This window comes from Malaclemys terrapin, chromosome 9 (genome assembly GCF_027887155.1).
Source record: "Malaclemys terrapin pileata isolate rMalTer1 chromosome 9, rMalTer1.hap1, whole genome shotgun sequence".
Classification (NCBI taxonomy): domain Eukaryota; kingdom Metazoa; phylum Chordata; order Testudines; family Emydidae; genus Malaclemys; species Malaclemys terrapin.
The window spans coordinates 102,661,012-102,683,118 of NC_071513.1; the positions used below are offsets into that span (position 1 = coordinate 102,661,012).

The following is a 22,107-nucleotide window of genomic DNA, read 5'->3' on the forward strand; positions in this document are numbered from 1 at the left end:
GCTACAGTTGTATTGGGAGCATAAGCTTATGCTCCCAATACTTCTGTTAGTCTTAAAGGTGCCACAGGACCCTCTGTTGCTTTTTACAGATTCAGACTAACACAGCTACCCCTCTGATAAATTCTACAGTTGAAATTGTGAATAGTTTTAAAGCAGGAAAAGTACATATGCTTTTAAACCAAAAAATGGACGAAAGTTTTCTCAAAATCACTGCTTTTGGCCCAAGATCAAAGCTACAGTATAATCCATTTATTATTTACATAACAGTACTGCTTACGGGGCCCCGTTATACTAGGTCTTGTGCAGACACCTGTTAGAGGCAGTCCCTGTGCCAAAGAGCTTACACTGTAAATAGACAAGACAGACAGATGTAGGAGTGGAAACAGAGGCAAGCTAATTTGTCCAAGGTCACACTGCAGGTCAGTGACGGAGATGGGAACAGAACCCAGATCTCCTGGTTCCCAGCCTGGTACTCCGCCTCATTTAAGTGCAAAATATTGTGGTGATTTATGTGAGGATGACATAAAGTTTGGTTGTAAGATTCCATCCAATACAGAATTACAGGGGGGTGGGTGGGTGGGTGGGGGATGTCTACCATAACATGAGAGGCGATCTAAGTCTCTCCCTTCTAAACATGTCCCCAGTATCAGGAGATGCAGATTGTACAGCTAAGAATGTTCCAGACATTTAGTGTGTCTCCCTTTTTCTCACAATCATTTCAGTTTATGGGTTTCTGAGTAGTTTAATCGAGGATTCAACATCATCTATTTATTTATTTATTGTAAGGTTTGTGGAAACTCCAGGCCATTTCTCCTGGACAGAGAGTTACTACCGATCCACCATGTCCCAGAGCTCGCAGACAAGAGAATTCCTGAGTCCAGAGGTTTTCCAGCAAATCTGGGAATTCCTGGAACAGTAAGTACCAGCAGACAGAGACTGCTGCAGACAGGCATTTGTGGGGCAAGCTGTCAGGGTGGCTCAGAGAATTGGTATTGTAGATTCCAGAGTTCTTTGTGTCTAGGTGACTGCTAGGGATCTAGCCAACTCCATGGTGACTCATGGTTACTGGGTGGCTGCTGGGGGCACTGAAGCGGGTCTCAATTTGGTTCATGGTGGACAGATGTCCGTTTCACAAGTGGCTCGGTAGAGAGGCTGTGGACTGGCTGGACATGGGGACACGCTTTTCCCCCTAGGGGGAGGCTGAGAGAACAGACATGGGACAGATGTTAGTCACGTGGCCTAACGCACGACTGGGAGGTGCTCGGACGCTACGGTGCGGTATAAGAACCCGGAGAGAACAGAACTGGGCACTACGCACCCTCAGGAGGGCGGCCATGTCTCATCAGGTCAGGGTTGAGGCAGGTTGATGTGGGAAGTTTGGGGCAGTTGCTGGGCAGAGCTTGCTTCAGTTCTTGCAGGGCGACGAGTAATACTAGCAGGAGCGGCCTCAGCTGTTTTTGCGGATCCAGGGTGGGAAATGTTTTCAGTGCCCTCCCCCCCCAAATGGCCGAGGCCCCCCAGAAAGCTGAGCGGCGTGGTGATCTGGCTCCCCCTAGAAGTTGGGGCCTAGGGTAACTGCCCTGCAGGGCTGGTCTTAGGGAAAATGGTGCCCTGGGTGAACTTGTCCCCCCGCTGCATCCCCTGGGCTTCCATCCACCCCCCAGGCCCCGCTGTCTCCCTGGGTTCCCCCACTCATTCCTCCATCCCTCTTGGCCCCCACTGCCTACGCCCTCTCCCTTCTGCAGCCTCACACCCTAGGCCTGCCCTGCTCCTGGCCTCTTGACCACGGTGCCCTGGGCGGTTGCTAGGGTTGCCAACTCTGATTGAAGCTATTCCAGGAGACTTTTTTTCCCCCCAACATGACTAATGTCATTAATTGTACTGTACCTATTAAAATCTCCCAGATTGCTTTCAGTCATCACCGGGAGATTGATGCCGATTCCGGTAGATTTCCGGCCAATCCGGGAGGGTTGGCAACACTAGCGGTTGCCCACCCATAATGACGGCTCTGCCATCCTGCTCATCTGCCCTGCCTATTAGATTTCTTGAAGTAAGGCCCCCCCCCCCCATCGGTAACATCCACCTCTCCTCCCCTCTGACTCCTCCCCGCAATGTGTCTCCTAACGCCTAGGCGCTGCGCTGAGGGGAGGGAAAGTCTGGGAGATCAAGGGGTGAGATTTCAAGGAGTTCCTGGTCTCAGCCAAGTTGGGAATGATGAGAACGCCCCTTCCCCCCCAGTATCGATCCTTTGGTCCTACCCGGCTCCGAGACATGCGGAGGGGCGGGGAGGAAAAGTGAAGAGGTTTTAGTGAAACCTTCCATGGAGGTTTGGGTTGGGCTTGGGTTTCATTGGGATGGAGCTTCTGGGGAACGAGGGTGGACGGTGTCCCCTTCTTGACACCCACTGTTGGCTTTGAGGCATTCACCACCATGAGCTCCCTTATTCCCCCATACTCAGCGTAGGGGTTCTCAGTGCTACCAGCTGGCAAACGCTTGGCTGTTGGGTGAAATTCTGGCCCCACTGAAGTCAAATGGGAGTTTTGCTGTCGACTTCAGTGGAGTCGGGATTTCGGCCAATGTTTTTAATGACGCTCTTTTCTTCCTCTTAGGCCGATATGTTCAGTTCAGCCGATCAACTTGAACTTCATGGACGATACCTCAGACAATGGCCCTACAAACAAAATAGAGATTAGTATGGATTGTGTCCGGATGCAGGATGCGGATGGGAGCGACCCCATGTGGGTGAGTGTGCGTAAGCGTTTGCACTGGGCCCTGTCTATGCTGTGGCGATAGCCCTGGTTCTGAACGGCGATCTGACAGGCCTGTGGCTAACCCTTGCAGGTGCTCGCCCTGTGAAAGGCCTCGCTCCCCAGCACTGATCTCAGGAACCTGCTCTCTGCACCATGCCTGGTGGCCCTGCTGGTGGAGATGTTTGCATTTGTGTTCTGTGGTGCCTCTGCTTTGAAGCATTGCTGAGTGAGGGGGGCAGAGTCTGGGAGTGCAAACGGAAGGAAGGGCCGAGCAAAGCAGGTTTTGGAGGGATCGGAGAGGGAGCTCTCTGCAGCCGCTGGTTCTGGCCCTCCAGCCAAAGGCTTTCTTCCCTGCTTACAGCACACTTATGTGGGCTGAGGGTTTAAACACTGGTGGCTGCTGGTATCCTGACTACACTGACGCTCCCACTGGTGCCTTCACCAAGGGAGCAAGAGTAAAGGGGCGACAGCAGGAATTCTTTAACAGGACAAGCAGGCTAGTGTAGACACCGCCTGAAAACTTGGGTCCATAGCCTGGTTACTGCTCCTCCCCTTTCCCCATCTGTTCAGGCAAGAGTAAACGGCGAGTCTAATGAGATTTGGCCACCACTGTGTTTCACCCGCACGTTTGGTGGTGACATGCAGAGGAGGCCTTGGTGGTGGCTGGTTTATTTGCCTCTGGTGCTTTCTCTTGGCAAGTGTTCTGAGGGCTGATGGTTCCATGTATCGCTTTACGGGCTGGAGAGGAAGGTTGTAGAGTTTGCTGGATGTGCCCAGCTCCTGCTTCTGCGGTAGTGCCATCTCTTCTCCTTGACTAGTAGGCTCTGTGCCAAAACTTTCCCCACAAGCAGTTCCTTTTTCGTTACGTTACAGCTCGGGTCTTTTCCCCCCTGGACTTATGATTATTGCTAGTGTCAGCAGAACCAGGTTCCCCACCCCCTGTATTCCACCCACAGAATCCGTAACAGTTAAGTCACCAGATCATTAGTGTTCTTTTAGGCTAATCTTACAGGTTTCTAGTGCCGCAGCAGTCCACCATAGTGGCCAATTCGCATCCTGGCAATGACTGTCCTGCTTGTAATTCAGAGGCATGAGTCAATGACCACAGGGGTTTCCAGGCCTTGTCCCAATGCTGGAAGGTAGAGGGATTGTCCCATCAGAGAGGGTATGTGTCACTCACAAAGCCCATCTGGGATGGAGATCCTGCCTCCACCACCCACGAGGGGGCAAAGTTTGGCTGTTTCCTTGAAAGGCTGCCCAGCTCTGGTAAAATGGTGCCCTTAGAAAGTTCCTCCAGTCTGAAAGACTCACCCTGTTCTGTGGGGATTCCCCGTCTATAAAATGGGGAAAATTCGTTAGAACTAAGCTGAATCGCTTAAAAGCATCGGCTGTATCTTTGCCAGCTTCCCTCCCGCGTCCGACTGGTTGAGTTCCTTGTGGCTTTGTTACAAAAGCCCGCACAACTCTGCTTTCTATAAACGCTTGGTGCGGCGCTGCGTTAACGTGACACCGCCTTGAGTCCTTGTTCCAAGCTTCCCTCTCCTGAGTGATGGCTCTCTGCCGCCCTTTGGAAAATCCTGTCTCCTGCTGGCTAAAGAGCGTTGCAGTCCCTGTTCACAGTGCAGCAGAAAAAGTGGGGCCATGCAGCCTTCGCTAGGATCTGGTTTTCTTGTTTTTGGTGGCTTTGATCTCCACCCTTAAGGGCACATATTTTCCAAGCTTCACGCAGGGGCTGGGTTGTGTGATTTTTCATTAATGTTAATGAATGTCACGGGGATACATCACAGCATAGAGCTTTGTTGACAAGCTGCTTAATGTAATTCCGTGTAACTTGGTGCGTGGCTGTTGGTTCAAGCCCTTTAAGTGCTGCGTGCCCCTGTGTTAATTTATTAATGTATCAGAGCCTTCCAGTAAAGGAGAACAACTCCTTCGTTCAATCAAGTGCTATACAAAAGGCTTTACAAAGGAAAAAATGCATCTCAGACCTGTGCAAACAGCCTGGTTTTAAAATAGGGAACGTTCTTTCTCTCTCTCCCCCCTGTTAATTAGCAAACATCACTTGACGGGCGACAACGCCGCATTGCAGAGAACTTGGTGTTTGCTTTGCTGTTTCTGGGGCGCGCGGAGGCTGCAGCTTGTGCTGGCAGAGAATGTGTAGCCTCAGGGCAGGTGTTTGCCATTGTTGTGTTTAATCTGAAATACCTTCTAACCCTGTATCTCCTCTCTTCCTGCAGATAGCTGCAGGGCAGTAGTTCTCCTAGCACCTGTCTCTAGCGTAACCTCGGCCATGTCACTTGAAGACACGATGTGCTGTGTGCATCTGATCGGAGCGAAAGGGTTGAAGAGGGCAGATAAACACAAAGGAATGTAGTGGTGGTGGAGGTGCCATATGAGACTAAGCTTAAAACAGAGCGATCTTTAATATATTGTCTTATGGGAAGATAAAGGCCAGCTTTCTGGCTGCATCTAAGAGATTTAAACTGGGGCAAAGTAAATAGATAAGGGCTTATCCAAAGCCAACATCTTTCGTTGACTTTCCATGAGCTTCAGAGGAGTTCTTTCTTTCTTTCTTCCTTTCTTTCAGGTACCTGTAGCTTATTAATTTTGACTCCAATTAGAATTCTAAATTAGAAGCACCATCATAACACCAGGGCGCTTGGGTGTTGCAATAATTAAAACTTTCATTCCTTTACTCTAAGGCTTTCCGTCCAATTGATTAAATGTGGAGTTTTTAAACAGAGGATAGGAATCCCTGAGCTCAAAAAGGGCGGCGGGGAGGCGGGAGAATACAGTACAATAACTGCCCAGAGTTCTGCTGCTTTGAAAGTGTCTGTCTCTAGTGCACGGGACTATTACTCTTCGATATTGTTTTAAGGAGAATGTCACCTCTGGTCATGTTCGCTAAACAGACCCGCAGGCTGACTGTCTGCTCCAGGGCTTTCTGTGCTGTCGCTGTGTCCCAGCAGATGGGCAAAGACTATTCGTGTAGTTTAACAGAGCTGAGGGCTTTGCAGAGAGGTACAAGGCCCGGCCTAGGAGCGTTGCCCATGTAAAGTATGCACATGGCACGAGGTGTTCGGGTGCTAGAGAGGGCGGAGAGAGGGGGCATCGCAATCCGATCACATGGTTACTCGGGATAGGCATGTGCCACCTTTGCGGGGCAGTTACTCAAGTAATAAGTGACTCTTACAGTTTCACCAGAGAGGAAGGATGGTTCAGTGGTTAGGGCGCTGGCTGGAGTCCTGGGTTCATTTCCCGGCTGTGCCGTAGACTTCCTCTAGGACCCTGGGCAGGTTGCTTACTCTCTCTGGGCCTCAGCTCCGCAGTGTAAAATGGAGATTGCCGGACTTTCCTGGCACGCAGGGTGTTCGGGGGATAAATCCATTCAAGATTGCGAGGCACTCAGGTACTGTGGCAATGGGGCCGTAATAAGTACCTTTGATAGCCAGGGCATCCTGGAAATGCGGAGTTTTAAGGAGGGATTTAGTTGAGAAGGGGGCTGGCTCTGCTGGTCCTGCCGAGATGCCGCGCTTCGTACCTTTCTGAGCTTGAACGTGAGGTCTCCTCCCCGCTGTCCTGCTTCAAAACCAGCAGTAACTCCTCGGCTTAAGCAAGGTGTGCAGGAGTGCACGACCAAGCTCCCCCGAGACCGAGTCCTGCCTGGGGGGGGCACATCGGGGAATGTTCTGGGCAGAGGATGTGGATTCCTAGGTGCTAAAGCCGGAAGAGACTATTATGATCATCCGGTCTGACCTGCATTACACAAGCCAGAGAATTTCACCCAGTGATTCCTGCATCCAACCCAGCACCTTGCGGCTGAACCATACCCGATCTGTAGAGAACACAATTACAGAGGGGGCAAAAATTCGGACCTGGACTTTCCCACAGCTGGGACGTGTTTGTGTCCCGTCTGCAAATGGAAAACCAGGGAGCAAGCCCTGTGTTGGTTTATGTCAGTCGGTTGCATTTGTAATCTAAAAAGGAAACAGAAAATGGAGAGAGATAAGGGGGGCAAAAAATCCTCTGTTCTCGGTGGTAGCTGGCTGAAAAGGAAGCAACGTCTTCTCCCACGGAACCCAGACCTCCCATCCTCTTGCTGTGTTTTACAGTAGAAATGCCCTGTCCTTGGCATGCTGTTTTCAGAGAGGCTGGTGACCTGGGCTCTGCTCAGATGAAAGGGAGCTGGAGGTGGCAGAGTGAGGAGCAGAACAGGATTTATGGGGTTGTGTGAAATAACCCAGGCAGCATCCCTTCCCTTTTCCCCCTTCTGTCTTGTGACTGGGTCCCCTACACGCCCCAAAGGGAATGTCCTCCTTTCCACTGCGTTTCTGAGACCGGTAACACAGTGGAGCCAAAGCTTGACTTCCCAAGAGGGTAGGAGTGGGCGGGGATAGGGGGACAGGGGATTCACACGCTGCCAGGCGCGGACGGCTCCGCGGACGGGTACTTGGGATTGCCCACGTGTTTCACACGTAGAGCAGAACGCTGTAGCCACAAGCTCCTTCCATCTCCTGGGTCCTGTAGCTTGTGTTTCATCTGGACAAAGCCCGAAAGAACTGCTCTGGCGTCGTTACATAATACTGTGCGTAGCAGGCGTGCTGGTGGTATCTCCTGTCAGCGGCTGCCTCAGTCTATTGCTAATGGCTAAGAGGGTCGTTCCGCTAGCCCGCATGTTAGAGACCCATCTCGCTTGGTGCTGAAGGCCCAGCTGGGATCTCTGCTGCTCGCTGCGGTGGCTGGGCTCCTCATTACAATAGCCCCTCATCCTGGCTGTACCTGGCTGCACCTGGCAGGGACATGAGAGTGCTCATCACAGGATGATGGTGTCTCTTGGATGTAATGTTGCTCCTCCCATCAATTGGCCAGCGGCATGTTATCAATAGACACAGACACATGACCAAATGCTTCTGAACTACAGCATCACGCGTGCTCTAGACCAGTGCCTCTCAACCTTTCCAGACTACTGTCCCCCTTTCAGGAGTCTGATTTGTCTTGAGTACCCCCCAAGTTTCACCTCACTTAAAAACGACTTGCTTACAAAATCAGACATAAAAATGCAAAGGGGTCACAGCACACCGTCTCTGAAAAATGGCTGACTTGCTCAGTGTGACCACATAATTATAAAATAAATTAATTGGAATATACATATTGTCCGTACATTTCAGTGTATAGTATATAGAGCCATACAAACAAGTCCTTGTCTGTATGAAATTTTAGTTGTACTGACTTCGCTAGTGATTTTTATGGAGCCTGTTGTAAAACTAGGCAAATATCTAGGTGAGTTGATGTGCCCCCCAGAAGACCTCTGTGTACCCCCAGGTTGAGAACCACTGCCCTAGACTGCTGGGGAGCTCTCCAGCGGCTGGTACACCATCCGCGTAATACCGGTCTCTCTCTGGAGAACTCCTCTAGAGAACTGCCTAGCACCCTGTTTAAGTCCTCTTTCTTTGAAACAGTTCACTCTTAACCTGGAAAAACTACTGTTTCCACCCCCGCCCTTGAACTGGGAATTGGCCAGGGAGGGGGTCTCTCCTGAGGGCCCTGGTAAACTCTAGCCACTGGCAGCATGAGTGCTGTAGCTGGGGAAGGTGACTCCCTCTCCCTCCGTGCACATACCTTCCCTGCATGCCCCTAAGCTAGCCTTCCTCCTTGCTGAACCAGTTCAGCAGAATGCCTTTCTCCTGGCAGTCTCCTTGGCCAGAGCTTTCTGAGCGGGTTCAAAAAACAATCCCTGTCTTTAAATCCATCTTTCAGCCTCTGTGGAAACCAGGCTTTATTGCTGGCCGAATGTTCTCTGCTGGGCATTTGTGCACACGTTGTCAGCAGAGGAGGTTTTCGCAGTTGCAGTGACTTGCATGGCGTAGTCCTCGAAGGTGTGCTGGTGCTGTACATTCTACCATACCTGCCACAAAGGGTTCGTCTATGCAGCAAGTAACTGCGCGGCAAGTCAAGGTGGGACTCCACAGCGCATCCGCTTCCTGCGCAGGAACATCCCACCTGGACATTGCTACAGGACAGTGAACGTCGCAGGGCTTTCCGTGCACTGTAGCATGGTCCACCCAGTGAGCTGGCGTGCGGAAGCTGGGGCATTGTAGATTCACACTCGGGCTTGCTGCGCAGTTACTCGCTGTCTAGACAAGTCCAAAGAGAACTGCTGCAAAACTCTCCTGGGATTTACCCTATAATAACAGGCCATCAGATCCACAGTCTTCACACAGTGGCCCATGCATCTTCCCTTCCCCTAATCTTGCCACCTGTTCATATGGACTGTGTTCCTGGCTAATTACAATCCTGCATCACTGGTATAAGAGCAATCAGAAGACTGGTTAGCAAACTGATTGTAGGTGCAATGTGGGATTGTGGATGCTGCATGCAGGTTTGCAGCCATTAAAAAGGGGTGGGGGGATGTTTAAGTTATTGTTAGGTTTCAGGGTTAACACCTATTCATCTCAATGAGAGCAGTTAACCCTCCTTCCCCAGAGATTGTTTCCCTCTCTGCAGACTCTCTCAGGCAGCAATAGAATCCTAGATTTATAGATGATTAGGGTTAGAAGAGACCTCAGCAGGTTATCTAGTCCAGCCCCCTGCTCAAAGCAGGATCAACCCCTAAATCATCCCAGCCTGGGCTTTATCAAGCCAGCCCTTAAAAACATCTAAGGAAGGAGATTCCACCACCTCCCTAGGTAACCATTCCAGTGCTTCACCACCCTCCTAGTGAAATAGTGTTTCCTAATATCCAACCTAAACCTCCCCCACTGCAACTTGAGACCATTGCTCCTTGTTCTGCTTCCCCACCCTCCTAGTGAAATAGTGTTTCATCAGTTCTTCTTCAGAAGATTCCCTTAGGAACCCAAGAAGCTTGAAAGCTGAGAGTTTTGTGTTTAAGTTCTAACTCCTCTAGTAATGGGGTCTGCCACAGGAGTCCCGGTATGCCATACTGCCACTTACTGGTGCAGCCCAACCCGGGTTGATTTCTGAACTCAGCTGTTGATCAGTTTATGGCTTGCAGAAGCCCATATAATGATTATCAAGGCAAGGTAAAATGTACCTTTTCTATGCCAGTATAGGAACCACAGTCCAGGACCTGAATCCCCTTTTGTCACTTGCTGTACAGATAAGTAACAAAGAAGCCAGTCTCTGCCCTACATGTCAAGCAGGACTCAGGAGGCAACAGATACTTAACTTTAAAAACATGATCAATCCCAGTGATCTTAAAGTTAAAGTTCAGCACATGCTTTAAGTGCTTTCCCGCGTAAGAACCTTAGCAAGTGGAAGACTGAGGGCAGCTGGCAGAGGTGTGAGATTGAAGGGCAAAGGGGAGGTGGCTGCATGCAAAGGGGTGGCTGCTTTCTTGGGGTAGTTGGCTGCATTCTAGGGGTAGCTGGCTAATACAAGACATACACCAATTGGAGCTAAGAGGCATGGACTTACAAACATGCCTCCTGATTTTTTTTTTTATTTTTTTATTGCAATAGTTGACTCAGATGTGATGTGTGCTTCCAGAGGCAGCAATTGAAGCTGCTTCGTCACAAAAGGGCTGGGGATTGGAAGAGAAATGCATTATGTAGCAAAACCAGCATGCTGGGTAGATGAATCCAGATGGCTTGTGTGGTCCTCTTTTTCCATCCCTAAACATTCCGGGATTGACCGTGGAAGGATAGATGGGAAGTTTGCAGACCGTTCAGACATTTGATCAAACTTTTATTTGCACTGCTATCTGGGTTCATGCATGAAAGGGTTTCTGAGGCTTGCCAAGTTTTTATTCTTCTGCATGCAGATACATTTGTTTAGTGAAGGTTGAGATTCTGCAAAAGTATTCCCGTAATGAGCAATCTTTTCCACTTATTTTATTCATCTGTGGTGCCTGTGACCTCCCCTGCAACTCCTGTCTTGTTTTCAGTTGTATTTGTGAGCACTCCCCATTCAGCCTTCGCATTTTAATATTACTGAGTGTTTATCTTCTGCAACATATGTACCTCCAAACTCTGCTGCTCACCAGGTTTGAAATACCTATATTCCATGGGGCCGTAGGTTCAAATCCAGAAAGGATCAACTCAACCCCTTCTGAGGCAGATACATTGGATACTAAGAGTCTTTTCATGGACTCCAAAGCTTCCGTGGCGCTTTTGTTGTTGCTGTTAAAATGTGTTTGCAAAGTTTCCCTTCCTCTCATTGATGTGTTAGCTGTCTGGCTGCTGCCCAGAGTCAGTTGCATTTCTGTTTGTAAAGAGCTTTGGGGACGAAGGGTGCTCCTTATGTGTAACAATATTATCACTTTCCTGAATTCTTATTGGTACACCTCTACCCCAATATAACGTGACCCAATAGAACACGAATTCGGATATAACGTGGTAAAGAAGCGCTCGGGGGGGGGGGGAGGGGCTGCGCACTCCGGAGGATCAAAGTAAGTTTGATATAACGCAGTTTCACCTATAACCCAGTAAGATTTTTTTTTGGCTCCTGAGGACAGCGTTATATCGTGGTAGAGGTGTATTGGAAAAATTATCTTGAAAGTTTTATTCAGTATTGAATGGCTTTGGATTTGACGTGGACCTAAAATTATAATACTGGGTTCAGATCTAGGGAATTCCTGCCAGCCTTCCTTTGGATGACTTCATGGATGCATTCCTTGTATGGCATGTACAGTATAATATGCTGAACAATAAAAATGTTACATCTGACTGCAAGCTCCTTGGGACAGGGACTGTCTTGTCTCTGTGCGTACCGACTGCACCTTGCACACCGTGTGCGCTTCTGGAGTGCAAACGATCATAAATAAAACTAACTCCAGTTAGCCAAGAGCACCGTAGGTGTTCACAGTGCTTTATCCAGTTAGAGTAGCTGCCCTGAGGAGCTGAGAGTCTAATGCAATTTCATAAAATGCAGTAGGATTAAACATCAAAGAGAGAAGGGAAAGAAGATGGTGGGAACACAGCATTCAAAGCAATCTCAGGCCTCCTCTTTGAGTAGGATGGGTTCAGAACATCCCTGGTGGATGTGGTTGGACAAGGTAATTTAGCTTTGCCAGTCTGGGGTCAGTGTGGGAACGGTGAGTTGAGTGCCCTAGCTGTCTTCTCTGGAGACTTGGCTTCAGATCCCCAGTTTGTGGGGATTGGAGGAGTTGCTGTTCTAAGGAACCTGACATCCTGCTTCTATGCAAATAGCCTACCACAAAAGAAGCAACCACCCTCCAAAAAACCTAATCTTCCTTGAGCAAGCAGGATAATCTCCAAAATTTTCCATGCTGCTGCATGTGTTACAAAGCAATAACACTTTCCATCTTCAGAGGGCTACACGAACATTAATTTAAAGTTATCTTGATCTGAAAGCAACGTGCTCTGGGTGCTTTTGCTGCCAGTGTCTGGAAACTAGCAAAGAGGAAGCTTATACTGTTCATATAAAAAACTTTAATATGCTGCTGTCTGTCCTGATTGGTACGATCCATTCCCAGTTGTGAAGATTGTGCCTGTTATTTCTCTTAAACCTTTTAACTGGGTTAGAGCCCTTAAGCAGTAAATACCTTAGTTGGCCTTAGGCAATTGAAGCTCAGACAAACCACTAAGTGTAGTAGTACACAAATATAAGTGGACCGCAGCCATCCTGTTTCTCCTATAGTTTGTTTTCATTCGTTCGTACTTGCCTTGTAAATTCATGTGGGGCTGGGGTGACGAGCAGGATGCTTCCTCATCGCTAACCTGGAATTAGAATTCGCAACCCGCTTGCCCAAATCAGATTTCGTGTTCAAAAAGCGATATTGGCATGACCTGAGTATGGCCAGAGCATGAGATCAGGCTCCTAGCTTTGGGTCAGGGAATAGAAACAGGGCATCCAGCCTCTGTCCAGGATATGGGTTCATGGTGCAGTTGGTGTTTTATCCCTTTAGTCTATTCCATTGTTGTCCTGATCTCTAACCTACCCTGCACAATGCTGTCTGTTTCCTTTCTCCCAGGGATAGGCAGAGCTTTTTCCTTGCCACTTCGTAATGGAGACTCTGTTTTGAACCATTAGGATCTTTCTTGTGCCCCCTGAGGATGTTGAAGCAGGAGTGAGAAATGTATCCTACATGGCTAGAGCTCATGCTCCATGTCGTCTGTGCTCTGCCAGTTGTCACCTGCGCCTACTTTGGCTCCTGTACCACCTTCCACACGGTGCCCGGTGTGTGGCTTGACCTCCCTGAGCACTTCTGCAAGGCACCCTCCCTGCCTACGTTGAAGCTTTTCTTGGCAACCCACCCCAGCCATTCTGCCAGAAGTGAATCTAATTCACTTGTATTGTTCTTTTAATATCTGTTTGAGGTACCCTTCCATCTGCCCTGAGTGTGAGATCCTTGGGGTGCAGGGATGCCTTGTGTCTGGCAAGCATCTCTCGCATATCGGTGGGGCCCTACCAAATTTACGGTCCATTTTGGTTGATTTCACGGTCATAGGCTTTTAAAAATAGTAAATTTCATTATTTCTGCTATTTAAATGTGAAATTTCATGGTGTTGTAATTGTAGGGGTTCTGACCCAAAAAGGAGTTGTGTGTGTGTGTGTGTGTGTGGGGGGGGGAGAGAGGATCAGAAGGTTATTGTAGGGGGGGTTGTGGTACTGCTACCCGTACTTCTGCACTGCTGCTGGTGGTGGCGCTGCCTTCAGAGCTGGGCGGCTGGAGAGCAGCGGCTGCTGGCCGGGAGCCCAGCTCTGAAGACAGAGCTGCCGCCAGCAGCAGCGCAGAAGGAAGGATGGCATGGTATGGTATTGCCACCCTTCCTTCTGCTCTGCTGCCTTCAGAGCTGGGCCCTCGGTCAACAGCCGCCGTCCTCTGGGCCCAGCGCCTAAAAGGGTGGCAATACCGTGACCCCCCCGCAAAATACTCCCCCCCCCCCCCCCCCCCCGCAACCCTCTTTTGGGTCAGGACCCCCAGTTTGAGAAACTCTGGTCTCCCCCGTGAAATCTGTGTAGTATAGGGTAAAAGCACACACAGGACCAGATTTCATGGTCCATGATGTGTGAAATTTCATGGCCGTGAATTTGGTAGGGGCCTACCTATTGGGCTCTACGGTAAATAGGCCCCTGGGCCCAATGTCCATCTCCCTGTACTAATGCAGGTTTTTTCTCTATATGGAACCTTACATCCCCCCAAAAGTTCATCTAAACATCCGCTTGCTTGCATGGTCAGATCGTTCCATTCTGCCTGTTGAGTGCTGCATTCTTTTCTCCGCTATTTCAGAAGGAGACTGCTAGGCTCGTCCTGCCACTACCGCACAACGGTGAATTTGGTAACTTTTAAATTAACCAGGGAGCAAATTTAAGACGGCAACGGCAGCGATGGTAAATCAGTCAGTGTCAGGAGTAGATTAAGGAGCGATTGTGGCCTGTACTAATTCAACCAGCTCTGAGGGACTCCTTCGTTTCTGAGCACCTGCAGTGAAATCTAAACATCCAAACCTGCCTGTAGGAAAAGGCATTTTCCATTGATGGGCATATAATCGCATTCGCTTTAAAATATGGATTCGAACGCATTGCAGAAGATGAGTATGTGAACATCGCTGTCTGTTTTGCTATATGCTGTGTGACAAAGTTCCTCCTCTACCTTGGTGGGTCCTGCGCTTATTGGCGGATTTGCTCGCGTCACAGATTCACCCTGTGGGTCAGGAAACAGTCCAGAGACCTTCCCCTCTGGTAGAAGCTATAGTCCAGGTCAATTCCTCCTGTGTTTGATCAGGAGTTGGGAGGTATGGGGGGAACCGGGGCCCACCCTCTACTCCGGGTTCCAGCCCAGGGCCCTGTGGACTGTAGCTGTCTAGAGTGCCTCCTGGTACAGTTGCACGACACCTACAACTCCCTGGGCTACTTCCCCATGGCCTCCTCCCAACACCTTCTTTGTCCTCACCACCGGACCTTCCTCCTGATGTCTGATAACACTTGTACTTCTCCGTCCTCCAGCAGTATGCCTACTCACTCTCAGCTTCTTGCACACCTCTTGCTCCCCGTTCCTCACACACACTTCTGCTCCCCTGGCTTGACTGGAGTGAGCCCTTTTATAGCATCAGAGGGGCCTTAATTAGAGTCAGGTGCTTAACTGCCTCCCCTGACTCTTAGCAGGTTAATTGGAGTCAGGGGGTCTATTAGCCTGGAGCAGCCCCTGCTCTGGTCACTCAGGGAACAGAAAACTACTTATCCAGTGGCCAGTATATCTCCCTTCTGCTACTCTGCTGTTCCCAACTGGTCTGGGCCTATCACAGCTGGTACACTAACAAGAGCTTCATCTCGCAAGACTAAAAGAATAAAGTAAAATGAAAAAGGACATTGACATGAAGTGGAATTTGTTAAATTAACGTAATTATGGGGAGAAAATGCAAAAAAAAAAAAAAAATTCTCCTGGGTTTGACGTTTCTCCTGGGAAGGCCTCCTGGTAAACAGTTGAACATAGGGATTGAACTTTGAATGTTGGTTTATAATAGTACCTACAGTGTCCTAGAGGTTTTCCTAATGGAGCTGAAGGCAGGGTCTCTGCACCGAGGAGCATGTGATTCAAGGACAGACCGAGGTCAGTGTAATCCAGGAGACAGAGCGCAGGTCTGGGATTTGAGACCTGTTCCCACCTCTGCAGCTGACCTGCTTTGTGGACTGTTGGCAAGGCACTTCTCCTCTCTGGGCCCGTGTCCCTTCTCATTTCTGTTGTCTCCTCTATTTCAGTTGTTGTAAGTTCTCCAGTGCAGACGCTTGCTCTGACTAGATGAGGTTATACAGTGTCTGGCACGGTGGGGTCCTAGGCTAGGCACTGGGGTAACACAGCACATGAGAGGGGTCGAGGTGGTGTGTGGGCGAGTATTGGCAAAGTGAGGCTAAGTTAATATATTTATGCTCTTCCTGAAGCCATAGTGATAAAATACACTTCTTGGATGCCCTGTATTGCAACAGTCCCTAGAGAGGCTCTGGGCAGGGCCCCCTTGCTGTACTGAGACTTTACAATTTAAGGAGCGAACAGGAGACAATTGGTGGATACGATAATCAGATTGGGGGAACACCTGGTAACAGTGAGATGGTTCCAATTAGTGTAATAAGCACGAAAAACTCCATAGACTTCAGTGGAGCCAGGTTCAAGAGGAGAAAGGTACACTGCAGCTGGGAGCATGCGTCCCAGCATGGGTAGATGGATGCGCTAGCTCCGCTCGCGCTAGTTCACTAAAAATCGCCGTGTAGCCAGGGTGCCCAGGCGGGGCTCGGGTTAGCTGGCTGAGTACAAACCCACCCGCCTTCTCCCCAGCTGCAGCGTAGACATACCCTAAGAGAGCTAAAATCATTGCAGCCGATGACTCTTTCTTTCTTTTTTGTATCGGATTGACAAATGACTGGTAGGTGGAAAGTTGGCCAAACAGGAGGCACTGGTTTAAAAACGAATCCATTGCCAGAACTTTTAGATCAGCTGTGCATTTCCTGTAAGCAATTTGTAACTTATCCCACCCTCACTCTCCTAGCTTCCCCTTATCGTGTATAAGTGACACCCGTTCCCTGACTCGCTTATGTAAGAGAAAACCTGAACTTGTCAACAGTTGCTCTTTATTTTTAATAAACCAAACCAAACTAAAGAACTTTCTCTAATCCGTCACCACCCTCCGCTCTTCCTCCTTCTCCTTTGTTTAGATTATCCTTTCTTTATCCTCAGCAAGAACCTGCATCTCGTGGCACGACATATATCAGTGCCATTTGTTACGGCAGTCTTTTGTGTACATGAGGGGGGCTCTTGTGAGAGCGACTGGCGCAGCATAACTTCTCATGAGCAGTGTGGCTTGAATGGGAAAAATCTCAGCCTTGCAACTTTGCAATCATAGGGTTGTTTCCCTTTTCCCAAAGGGCCTGACATGTCATTCCATGTCTGCAGGGGGAGTGTGGTTTAATGGTTAGTGCAGGCTGGGGAGTCAGGTGACCTGGGTGCTCATCAGGCAAGTCCGTTAGCTTCTCCGTTTCCGTTCTCCACCATCTGCAAAATAATTGCCTAGCTTTCAGCAATGCTGGATACTTAATGCATTAAATGTTTGCGGAGCACTTTGAAATCTTCAGATGAAAGATGTGACCGGGCGCCAAGTATGATTACTACAGGGGCAAAACTGCTACTGATGTCATGGAGGCTTTGCCTGCAGAATCGCTAGAGTTGGGCCCCAAAAGCCTATTTCAGCAAAAAATAGGGCTTATTTCCATACGATAGCTCTCACTACCCTTTTAAAAGTTCCATAGTCTTGTGGTGTTTTCTGTGCAGCAAAAACCTGCCAAGATTTTCTGATCAGCTTGTTTGCAAAGATCTTTGCTCTCACCAAGGACTTGTTATCCTTTCAGTCATGATACACTAGTTAGAGCAGGGGTGGGCAAACTTTTTGGCCCGAGGGCCACATCGGGGAATAGAAATTGTATGGTGGGCCATGAATGCTCCCAAAATTGGGGTTGGGGTGTGGGAGGGGGTGCGGGCTCTGGGGTGAGGCTGGGGATGAGGAGTTTGGGGTGCAGGAGGGTGCTCTGGGCTGGGACAGAGGGGTTTGGCGGGCAGGAATAGGATCAGGGCTGGGGCAGGGGGTTGGGGCATGGGGAGAGGCTATGGGGTGCAGGTTCCGAGCCACATGGTCTGGCCCCTGACCCAGTGCCCTGGCCGGAGCGGGGCTGAGCCGCGCGGTGTGGCTTGTGGGCCGGATTCAGCTCCCGGACCGTGGTTTTCCCACCCCTGAGTTAGAGACTGCTTTAAAAGAATTTAGCATGGCAGTGCTTTGATTTATTTGCACAAAAATCCATAGGAATGTCAGAAATAGAATACAAGTAACACTTTCTGTTGATTAAATTCTGGGTACTATCCAATGACGCCAATTACAGTTCGTATGTTGCATGGTTGTAGGTACTGTAGGTAACATAAGCCTGTGTGTCACTCAGGTATGGTTACTATTTAGTACGTCTGCCGTGGGCCCTGTGGTGTTCCCAGTGGGAGTAGGCTCCACTTCCAAGCCTTGTCACTGCAGAAAAGGGGCTGGAGGTTTTTTGATTGTGCAGGGAAATGGAAAGGAATGAAGACCTTGCGTAATCTTGGCTGCGTAATTGAGCCGTTCTAGAGGAGTGTCTTGCTCCTTATTAAGAAGGGTTCAACAGCTGTAGGGCAGCCTCCTGTGGGGCTGTGCCTACCTTCCTAAACCAATATTGCAAATCTGTTGTGAAGGAACTGGTTTTGTTTCACAATTTTCCCCTCTGCAGTGTTATCTCCCAACACGATCCCATTAACACTCTAATTAGCCCTTGAGGCATTCTGTGGAGATACCAGGCTGTAACAGCTCAAATAGGCTGCGTGTGCAGATGTTTACCCAGGGTCAGAGGGCAGGCCTGTTGTGACAGCCAATTGGGGAAAGTGTACTTCTTTGGGGAGGGAAAGCTGAGAGATCCTGTGGGTGTCAACCAATTGCAGAGCTGCTTTGCTACCTTCAGTGAGTCTCAATTTTTCCTCTGCAATTTGCAAAAGTGATTGTGTGCGCGGCAGGTTGCCAGCAAAGTGCAGTTTGAGATTTTGTGAAGGGAGGAAGGAATGCGCTGCCTTTTTTGAATTTTAAAGACTCTGGGACATACGGCTTTAAAAGCAGTCTTGCCTATTACACCTACCCCTAACCTCTTAGTCCCCCTGCCAATTCTTGTGTCCGTCCAACTCCATTTTCCTGTCATCCAATTGTGTTCTCTACCCTGTTGCTGTGGGGGAGAGACACATGCTTGGTGTACTGACTGTACACCAAGTTCTGTCAAGTGCACCAATGAATAAAATGGAGAGTTTCAGAGTAACAGCCGTGTTAGTCTGTATCCGCAAAAAGAAGAACAGGAGTACTTGTGGCACCTTAGAAAGCTTATGCTCTAATAAATTTGTTAGTCTCTAAGGTGCCACAAGTACTCCTGTTCTTCTTTTTAAAATGGAGAGTGGCTTCATCTAATCTCTTTGAACTGTAGCCATTGCCGGTTCTGATCCTACAACTTCTTGTGTGGGCCCAGCAGCCTGTCCACATGTGTAGCCCTACTGAAAAGAGTCTACTCGTGCACCAAAAGTTGCAGGATCAGAAGATGTTACTAGTAACACTAGAGGGTAAAGTGCTTTCTCTCAAAAGTGTCATCTTTCTGTAGTTGATTAGGTCTTTTTTAAAAAAACAACACACAACTTAAAGAAAAAAATCTTTGGGTTACTCATATTGCCTTAGCTCAGTGGTTTTCAACCTGTGGTCCATGGACCCCTTGGAGTCCGCAGACTATGCTTAAGATTTACAAAGGGGGCCACACCTCTTTTGAAAATTTTTAGGGGTCCGCAACCCATGCCTTAGATGGAGATATTTCTCTTGTGCTTTATGCTGTTTCTTTACTTTTTGCTCTTCAACTTGGCTTGAACAAGGAAAATAAATTGGTTGGCTTTGCTTCTGTTTCTAGTAAGTTTCACTTCTCAGTTTGCATTTGTATAGTAGGGTAGGGATATCCTTTCAAGAAAATTTTCACTGGGGAAGTAAACTTGGGAAAATATTTCATAACTTTTTAATTCCTCCGTCCCCCAACTATTTAATAGTGTCTCATTTTAAGCATTCAGCAGTTATCCAAAGGAGGTAACAAACCAATGTCGTTTCTTTTTTCCTTCCTTTAGCTAAACCTACATTTGTAAATGCTGCTGAGCTGAGCTGGTTTTACCATTCTCCTGAACAGCTTATCCACATGTTGATTTGTGAAATTAAGTGGGGAGGTGTGAGGAGTTTTCACTTTGATCTGCAGGAAGTTCAGGCTGAACCACCTAATAGGCGCACACACACAAACGCAAACACACCCCTGCTACAAGAACTTGCATAATCATTTAATTGTATTGTCATCAGGCTTCTGAGACATGTCTGTGACACTTGGCATTGTGGCTGAAAGCAGTGTCACTTTAGACTTCGGGAAGGGATAATGCTACAGTGAAGTCTGATTCTTAAACAACAACAAATGTGTTTTATAATCCACTCCACGCTATCTGGACAGCGGGGAAACAGGAGAACTTGAATGAAGAGTGTGACTTGGCTGATGTCACATATACATTCACATGCAGTACCAGGACTCTGGCTTTAGTAATGAAGCCGTGCAGTGTGCTATAAAGCTAGAAGCAGTGTACTTTGGATGATGTGTTAAATCAAGGTCTCTTCTGAGTATGCGTATGATGTCCATCCAGGTAAAATGGCTTCAGATGCTTTCTAGAAAGACCAAGGAATGATGCGATCAGTATTCCAGCTCAACTTTCAGAAGTGACTAGTGCAGGTTTTTGCACCTAAATTTTGGGATGCCCAGACTGAGACCCCTTATAGGGTCCTGACTTTCAGAGGATGGATGATTGGCACTTTCTGAGAATTGTCTCACTTAAGGTGTCAAGTTGAACATCCAAAAACGGAAGTGCTAAAATCACATCACTTCTGAAAGCTTAGCTCAGCCTCTTGGGCACTTTGGGTTTCCCTACCCCCCCCCTCAAAAGAGCAGATTAAACTGGAGCAAAACCCCAAAGTATTGAACAAGAATATTCTGACCTTAACACACACAACATCTCCCCTTGAAAATCCCTCTAGAAAGTTGTGGTCTGTAGATAAGCACCTCGGTAGCATTCACTTTCCTTCAAAGGGGCTGCTAAGTATATTGCTGCATGGGAATCTAATCAGCGCTCATTTAGAGGCAAAATCTCCCCCTCCTCCCCCCCCCCCCCCCGTTAGTTCTGCACAGCCAATAGGGGATACCGGAGGCTAAGCTGTATTCCATTCCGTCTCCTGCATTGTCGTAAGAATGGTCCACTTGATTCAGATTCCAGAAGGTTTATTTCTAATAATAACATAAGAGGCAAAATAATCAAGCCTTGATCTTTCACTGCCTGGGGGCAGGGGGAAGGGGTACAAGCTGCCAGTTTAAGGGAGAGGGCGGGGGAGGGGGCAAACATCCTGTAACCTGAGCGTATTTGATCTGAAGCAGTGAAACCATAAACATGAAATCCCCACCATGCTGTGTGTGAAACACTTTCCTGACTGCAGCCGTTCTGTCCCAAGGGAGCTAAGCATTTATGTCCCGTAGTTACAGTTTGAGGCCCTGACTCACCGTCATACTTGTGCATTCCATGTGACGCATCAGATTGCCTCATGCCACAGCGGTGTGTGTCTGCCTTTGTCACCTGCTGACTCTTACCTTCCCCACAAGCAGAGCAGAGAGGGGTGTATCCTGCTGTTCCTTTGTGACAGCTGTCCAGAGGAGACTTCTCCCACAGTGCTGTCGGAGCCAGTGCATGTGTGGGGGACGCAGTGCTGACTAGCCAACGCCATATATTTGTGATAGGTTTCAGAGTAGCAGCCGTGTTAGTCTGTATCTGCAAAAAGAACAGGAGTACTTGTGGCAGGCACCTTAGAGACTAACACATTTATTTGAGCATAAGCTTTCGTGGGCTACAGCCCACTTCTTCGGATGCTGTAGCCCACGACAGCTTATGCTCTAATAAATGTGTTAGTCTCTAAGGTGCCTGCCACAAGTACTCCTGTTCTTTTTGCATATATTTGTGGTATATCTTATATGCCCAGAAGAACTGTAGATAGCTGTGGATACCTTACATTACCTCTAGGTAAATCTAGAGCTGACTATATCTAGGAGTTACTTCATTTACAACTGAAGTGCAGCTGTCTGTAGGGTGGAACATAGCTGCTGTTGAGCAGCTCACAGGAACACGGAATAAATGACTCAGAACATTAGGGAACAAGGAGCGAATGGTTTGGGATCAACAGGGCTAGAATGAGGATGGTCTAGAATGACAGTCTGTGCCTGCGGCACCCCTCTGTTACTCCTGGACTCTTTCTCTTCCAAGAAAGACTTTGTCCCTCTTCAGTTTTGCCAGGTTCTGAGAACACATCACATTTTGCTAATCTGCAAAGGGGTGTGTGTGTGGGCGGGGGGGAACCATTTGCAGCCTTATTCATATAAGTAATGAAGTACTTTTCAGTGTCTCTTACCTCCTTCTCTCCCCCCCACCCCCAAGATTGGAATTGGTGAGGCGTCTGAGGCTGGGTGATTCTCCCAAGGGGATGCACAGAATTAGTGGCAGAGCTGGGAATAGAAACAGTTTCCTACTCCAGCTCTCCTGTATCTGTTACTGAACTGTACTGGATACTTCAGACAAAGGATACAATCTCTCCATAACCCATGGAGCCAGTCTTGCAGCCCTGTTTGGAATCCCTTACTCTCCTCGCACACTCCTGCTGGTCGTTCTCTCAAGCCTTGAAGCATGAGGTTTGACTTCAGTTTGAGCAGTAGCGGCCTGGAGAGAAGTCATCAGTTGGCGGTAGGTCTATTAGTGACTCCTAGACATAAAAATCCAGGAGCACTG

General features: G+C 48.6%; 1 protein-coding gene across 4 annotated transcripts in view; it reads left to right on the forward strand.

Moving 5' to 3' along the window:
- The first annotated feature begins 826 nt into the window (after nt 1–826).
- TP63 (tumor protein p63) overlaps nt 827–22,107 on the forward strand; it is a 108,814-nt gene continuing 87,533 nt past the window's right edge. For 3 of the 4 annotated variants that reach the window (XM_054040701.1, XM_054040702.1, XM_054040703.1), the window contains exons 1-2: nt 827–915; nt 2,610–2,742. In XM_054040701.1, coding sequence (XP_053896676.1) covers nt 842–915; nt 2,610–2,742 — 207 coding nt within the window. In that variant the 5' untranslated portion in view covers nt 827–841. The remainder of the gene's footprint in view (nt 916–2,609; nt 2,743–22,107) is intronic. The other variant, XM_054040700.1, reaches the window with a different exon arrangement.